Source organism: Tupaia chinensis, unplaced genomic scaffold (assembly GCF_000334495.1).
Source record: "Tupaia chinensis unplaced genomic scaffold, TupChi_1.0 Scaffold000335_1, whole genome shotgun sequence".
NCBI classification, from domain to species: domain Eukaryota; kingdom Metazoa; phylum Chordata; class Mammalia; order Scandentia; family Tupaiidae; genus Tupaia; species Tupaia belangeri.
Window position 1 is genome coordinate 623,795 of NW_006159829.1, and position 6,763 is coordinate 630,557.

The following is a 6,763-nucleotide window of genomic DNA, read 5'->3' on the forward strand; positions in this document are numbered from 1 at the left end:
GGCAGGGAAAGAGGGCGCTGGGCCACCTCCACCTGGGGATTTGCCCCTGCCCCCAGCCAGGCATTCTTGCTTCTTAATAAAGGAAAGCAGAGAGTGGGTCCTGGACACCACTTACTGCCCGCCAGGGTGGACTCGGCAGGCGGGAGGGGTCTCTGGACTTCCCAGCAGGTGGAGTGCTGAGATAGTGAGGGCCCCAGCTCAGATGGGGACACTGAGGCCTGCGTCAGCGGCTGAGCTGTGGCCGTCCTGGCCTTCTGCCTCCTGCCCCAGGACCCTGTCATGGCTAGAGAGGATGCTGGGGACCCTCGGGCCTGGGGCCGCTGCCTCCACCCACAGGGGCCTCAGGCTGGAGCAGAGGGTGGGGCACTGTCTGGATGCCCTCCGTGGGCCTCTTCCCTCCAGACTGGGAGCAGAGCAGACACCCAGGAAAGGGCAGGGCGTGGCAGAGTGGGGCTGGCAGTGCGGACCCCGGGCTCCCTACGAGGGCCCACGGACAGAGGAACGCAGGGTGTGGACGGGGAGTCAGAACAGACCAGGGCCACGAGCGGGCGCCGCAAGGGCAGTAGGACGCCCAGTTTATTCTCCGGAGCTGGTGGGGCACATCGGGGAGCGGCCAGCCAGAGTCCCGGCCAGCCAGAGTGCACCAGGCTGCGGGGGAGGGCCGCGGGCCAGGGCCTCTAGGCCCCCATTGCCCAGAGGCCGGCAAGGAGGCCGAGCAGGAAGGCTGTGCCCACATTTTCTGGACAGCCCTGGGGGACGCCTGCCCCTCTGCCCTGGGTCTCCCCTGCCCCGTCGCCGTCCTTGTGTCCTGTCTCACCACTCTGGGTCCCCCCTACCCCACCCCCCAGCTTGTGCCCTGCCTCACTGTCCTGAGTCCCCCCGCCCCCATTGCCCAGAGGCCGGCAAGGAGGCCGAGCAGGAAGGCTGTGCCCACATTTTCTGGACAGCCCTGGGGGACGCCTGCCCCTCTGCCCTGGGTCTCCCCTGCCCCGTCGCCGTCCTTGTGTCCTGTCTCACCACTCTGGGTCCCCCCTACCCCACCCCCCAGCTTGTGCCCTGCCTCACTGTCCTGAGTCCCCCCCACCTCGCTGTCCCTGGTTCCCCCTGCTTCAATCCCCCCACACTGCTGTCCCGGGTCCCCCCTGCCCCACCACCCCTCTTGCCCCCTGCCTCACCATCCCGAGTGTCCCCTGTCCCGCTGCCCTGGGGGCTGCCTGCTCCACCGCCTGACGGGGCCTGGGCCTGGGAGCTCTGCCAGGGAGGGACGTTGCACAGGGTGGACTGGCAGCAGGCTGTGGTCACTTGGGTCTCTTCTATAGTCCTGGTGACTGGCTGGCACGTGTCTGCGCACCACGTGGAGTAGGTGGTCAGAAGCCCTGACCCTGGGGAGGGAATCAGTGCTGAGGCCAGGCCTGGGGGCCTCGTGGGCTGTGGCGGGGGCTGGGCTGTGCTCACCGGTGCTGCTGTAGGCCACCAGGGTGGTGCAGAAGGCCTGCCTGCGGAGGCACCTCTGTGTCTGGTTGCAGCGCTCCTCCCGGTGCAGGGACTGGCAGGCATAGCAGTGCAGCCGCTCTGCGGACCAGGCGAGCTCAGGTCAGGCCAGGCGGCCCAGCCTCCGCCGGAGTCCCAGGGCGTGCCCCCTCCCCTGCTGGCCTCAGGCCTGGCTCCCCAGCTGGCCAGGAGCAGGGGGAGGGGCACCCAGCCCTCCCTACAGCTTCTCCACGCATGGTCTGCGGCTCCCTACTGGCCCCGACCCCTGGCTTTGGCGTTCTCTAGGCTTGTCCTGGGCCCCGGCCTTCTCTGCCCTCTCCCAGGTCGCTGCTCCTTTTCTGGCTCCTGCCTGGGAGGCCCTGGAGTGGCATGGCCAGGGTGTGCTGGGCACCAGCTGCTGGGGCTGGACTCACGGAGGCTTTTGCCTGTTGGTCCCAGACAAGTCCTGCCCAGTGGGCACCAAGCTGGGCCGGGCCAGGGGAGGTACCTGTGCCCGGGATGGAATTGGCCTCCTCCTCCTCCTCCTCCTCGTCATCGTCGTCATAGCCCTCTGGCCCAGCGTCCGTGTCCTCGTCTTCCTCCTGCGTCACCCCTTGCCCTGCCAAACCGGGACGTCTGGGAATCTTGCTGCTGGGTGGGGGGACACATGCCCTCCCCTCCCCCACCCAGCCGCAGGCTGCTCATTTTACAGACTGAGGCCCCAAGAGGAGAGATGCCCAAAGCCCTCCCGCGTTTGCTGTCCGAGGGGCTGAGCCTGGGACTGAGGGAGGGCAGCCCCCAAGACCTGGCTGTGGCTGAGGATGAGCCCAGGGCGGCCCATCTGCCTTCCCAGCTGGGGACCTCAGCCACGCTCCTTGCTCCTGGGCCGAGCTCCTGCTGCATGCATCCCCAGGCCTGCGGGCTCCTGGAGCCCCAGCGGACACTCCTCTACCCACCCTAAAGTCCCAGCGGTTCCCCCTCCGCCCACCCACCATAGGACCCAGGCCCCCGCACCTGGCCACGTGCAGAGCAGCCAGGCAAACAGGACAGCAGCGAGCGCCTTCATCCTGCCAGGACGCTGGGCACGCTCTCTCTGGGGCCTTGTGCAGGGCTCCGGGCCTGGGAAGTGTGATGAAGGGCATTGCAGAGGCCTCCTGCACCCCCGCCACCTCCAGCCTCAAACAATGGGCCTCACTCTGTCCCCAGCTCTAGGCGCCAGGCCAGGGCTGCCGTTTCCCTCCAGGACCTCAGGGGCCAGAGGGGAAGGGGAAAGCATTGTGGCCGGCCCAGGCAGGCGGAAGGTGGGCGCCAGCAGGCCTGCCATGGGTGGAGCCCCAGGGCCTGGAGCTGCAGCTGTGTGCTGCAGGAGCTCGGAGCAGCATCCTCTGCTGCAAACCCTTGACCTTTTCCAGAAGGTTTCTCATGAAAAGCACCCGCTGCTCTCACTCAGGGCTCCCAGTCACTAGCGCCCTTAGGGCCAGGCTCCTGGCTGACCCTTGCTGTCCCCTCAGCCCAGGATGCTGTTCTTGCTGGCACCAGCACAGCCACCCCCTACCTGTTTCTGCTCAGATGTCACCTCCTCTCCCACCTTGGCCCAGACCTCCCTGGCTGTCGCTGCTGACCCTGTGCCTGTCTGGGCCCCTGGAGTCCCCTCGCCAGGGGCGTGGTCTCTGTGCCGAGGTGTCCGGGACAGGCTGGTTCCCTGCAGGCAGCTGAGAGCTGGGCGGGAGGCAGGGCTGTGGGTGTGCAGGCCGCCTCCCTGCCCCCTTGCACCATGTGATACATGGAGAAAGCACCTGCTGCCCAGCGACGGCCATCCTAGGCCCGGGGAGGTGGGCCACAGGACAGGCTCTGCAGGCCCCCTCCTGAGGGCAGAGCCATGCTGGGCCGGAGCCCGCTTTGGTTGGCCCACACGGTTGGCAGGCTCGAGGCTGGGCCAGCCCCGTAGCTTGGTTAGGCCACAGTTTCCCCACATCAGTGGTAGGTGGGCCATCCCCTGCAGGTCCCCTGGAGCAGAGTGGAGCTGGGCCTGTGCCCGCTCTGGGCAGGGGAGCCTCCTGCCTCTCCGGGCCTTTGCTTCTTCCCTGGGTGAGGTGACCACCAAGGGACTGGTGCAGGTCACGACCCCTTCAGTGACAGGGATGGTACTTTTCTGGCAGAGGTCCCTCTAGCCCCTTCCTGCCTGCTGCCCTGCCCAGCACCCTGCTCCCTGCGTCCCCAGGCCCCTCTGCCATAGCCGTGGGGACTGGGCCACCTCACGTTCAGTTAGGGAGCACCCCGCTGCCCAACCCTCCCCCAGTACCTCCCGGCAGGGATGGACGGCAGCCCTACTGCCCTGGCTGACAGCGGTTCGGCTCCTGAGTCAGCACGGTCATGCCCTGGCTCTCCTTGCAGCCCAGTCTGGTCGGTGCCACTCCACGCCTGGCCGGTACTGCCCTATCTGCTCCCAGGAAGGGCCGCTGGGCTCCCCCACCCCACAGAACTGGCCACACCACAGGCCAGGCTGTTAGCCCGCTGAGGCCAGGAGCTTGGCGGCCTTGCCTGACACCTGGGAAGCCCACACCTGGGTCTCGGATGGACCGGCGGAAGCTCAGTACACCCCTCCCCGCCCAGGCACCTCTGCTCTCCAGTCCCCAGGGCAGGACTGTGGCACCAGGGTCACTTCAGAGCTCCCATCCTGCAGGGCCTCTGCCCCTGGGCTTGGCATCCTCTAGGCTCAGGCTTCCTTCATGGGCCATAGCCACACCCCCAGGTGCCCTTCTTGGGCAACCTACCACCCCAGCTCTGCCCACAGGCCCCTGCATGGGGCTCTGGCTTGCCTGCTCTGCCCAGCTCGGCTGGGCTGGCTCCCGTAGCTGGCCCCTGTGCACGCTGCTGGCTCTGGGTTCCCTCTGCCCTTGGGGCCTTCAGGAGTCACATGACCCTTTCTGGCAGCTGCAGCCCTGGCTCTTAGTGATAGCTGTGAATGAGGATGTCCGGCCACCCACACTCCCTCCTGCCTGACAGCTGGGGGGGGGAGGAAGGTTTGAGGGCAGTGCAGCTTCTGTGTGCTGAGGTGGGCTGCTGTCCTCCGCGCTGCATGGCCCCTGCCCTCCTCCTTGGCGCTGACCTCTGGGGACGAGGTGAATGAGAGTGCGACTTGTGCATGCTGGCCCCTGATGGGTGTCGGGGAGGGTGCCTGGAGCAGGGATGTGGGTGACAGAGTTGTCCTGTGAGGAATGACTCACGTGCATCTGAGCGAGGCCGAGGGTCTGGCCAGGAGTGAGCCGGGAGTGGGCCTGTTAGGACAGGGCTGCAGCAGTGCAGGCCCTCACGGCTCTCTCCCTCTCGGGCATCCCAGAGCTAGGTCTGCCAGAGAGAGGGGCCCATGCAGGAGCTGTGAGGGTCTCACACAGGGCCTCTGACCTGGGTGACCCCGCAGTGCCAGGCAGGCCCTGTCTGAAGTGCAGAGACACGAGCCCTTTTCTTCCCTGGGATGCAGCACTTAGGCAGGAAGTGGTTCCCAGAACAAGTAAAGGCGGGTGGGGGCTGGTCAGAATGGCCCTCTGAGGCTGGAGGGCTTGGCCAGGCCCCTGGGAGCCCGAGTGCCCCATGGGCTGGGGAGCAGCCTGGAGGGAAGAGGCTGGCAGGCCCAGGGCCCAGGGTCTGTGGCCATCCGCCAGGGGCTTTTAGCCCAGCTAAACTCAGCTCTGGCTGCCACTCCCAGGGCAGCCCCTCCCTGGCACCAGGCCAGGAAGGCCCCTTTGGCCTTTGACCTCTTGGTGCACTCCCTCCACCCCCACAGCTGGGCTGTGTGCTGGCCTAGGCAGCTGCGCAGTACCAGGTGCAAAGTTGGCTGCCCACCCCTGCGAACAACGAGCCCCTTCCCGGCTGCACTTCCCGGCTGCCCTCTACCTCACCCTTACCAAACCCCAGTCCTAGGGACAAAGCCTCAGGGCCAGCAGATGGCATAATGGTTACATCATTGGACTCCCACATGGCCCACCACGGTTCGAGTCCCAGACCTGGTGGCTTGAAACTCAAGCCAGGCATATATGTGTGTGTGCCCAAGACCCGGGGAGGAGGATGGAGGAGGCACTGAGTCGTGGCCATCCCTCCTGGGAGGAGTGGTTTCTCATTTTCCCTCTCACTTTCTGTCTCTGGTGAATGCATGTGCCCTATGGCCAAAACCTCTAAAAAAAAAAAAAAGAAAAGAAATAAAAGCTTCTGAGTTTCAGGCAGGTGGCGCAGTGGTTAAGGGCACTGGACTCCCATATGGCTGGCTGGTTCGAGTCCCAGACCTGGTGGCTTGCTTTTTCTTTCCCTCTCTCTCTCTCTCTCTCTTATTCTTACTCTGTCCCTCTCTGTTCAAAATTTTAAAATTAATAGATAAATAAATTTAAATAAAATAATTCTTAAAGAAAAAAGCCTCTGCGTTTTTCCCAGGAAGAGAAGCCCTGATCTCCAGATCCAAAAGCAAGCTCTTGGCAGCTGAGGCATAGCGAGCGCTCTCCACGGGCCTGTCGACCCTCAGCACTCCCAGCCTCCCACGCAGTGTTGGATGGAACCTCAAGGGCATGGATGGGGCTGGGGAGGAGACTTGGCTACCCTCAGGGTGCCCTGGACATCTGAGAGCCCTCCCGCCACTTGCTGGAAGTCTAGCCTTCCCTGCTGTCGGAAGGGGCGCCCCAGTGGACTCTGGCTGGTCGGAATGGAAGGGACGTGTCAACGGCCTGGTGGAGCCGTGGGCTTGCAGGAAAGGCTGAGCATCAGGGGCCCCCAGCCCGCAAGAGTGGGTCGTGGTGCACCCCTTCACCAAGGCTCAGGGGTCACATAGCATCACTCGGAGTCCAGGGTCAGGCAGGCACTGCCCTCAAGCCGCTACCCCAGAGTTGTCTCCCGGGAGGCGTGGTGGGCTCAGGACCCCCACGCAGCAGGACCTGCCTGCAACCTGCAGCTGCGAGGCCGTCCTTGCAGATGTGATGAAGTGCCTTGAGAGGTCAGCCCGGCTCAGGGTGTCCTCACGAGAGGACGGAGGCGGTCTGAGGCACAGCAGAGCCCAGAGTGGTGTGTCACAGGCATAGAGCGCCCAGAGCGCCAGCAGCTGGGAGGGGCAGGGAGGAGCCTGGGCCGGTGCAGAGCTCCCCGCCCAGGCTGGACTCCCCTCTGGCTCTGCAGGCCTCGTCCAGGACTTGGAAGGACAGCAGGGCCAGGAGCACGGTAGCAAGGCCACCATTACGCTAACTGCTGGTCCCAGGGTCCTACAATACTTTTTAAAAAAGACTTCAGGGGACCAGCAGTTGGCCTAATGGCT

The 6,763-nt window shown here is 65.2% G+C and overlaps 1 protein-coding gene across 1 annotated transcript in view; it reads right to left on the minus strand.

The window, feature by feature from the left end:
• GPIHBP1 (glycosylphosphatidylinositol anchored high density lipoprotein binding protein 1) overlaps nt 1–4,993 on the minus strand; it is a 6,709-nt gene extending 1,716 nt beyond the window's left edge. Inside the window, exons 1-6 of the mRNA XM_014589156.2 lie at nt 4,290–4,993; nt 2,485–2,589; nt 1,979–2,089; nt 1,456–1,572; nt 1,085–1,382; nt 482–648 (exon numbers count right to left, since the gene is read on the minus strand). Of these exons, the coding sequence (XP_014444642.1) occupies nt 482–648; nt 1,085–1,382; nt 1,456–1,572; nt 1,979–2,089; nt 2,485–2,536 (745 nt within the window). The 5' untranslated portion in view covers nt 2,537–2,589; nt 4,290–4,993. The remainder of the gene's footprint in view (nt 1–481; nt 649–1,084; nt 1,383–1,455; nt 1,573–1,978; nt 2,090–2,484; nt 2,590–4,289) is intronic.
• Nucleotides 4,994–6,763: the final 1,770 nt, after the last annotated feature.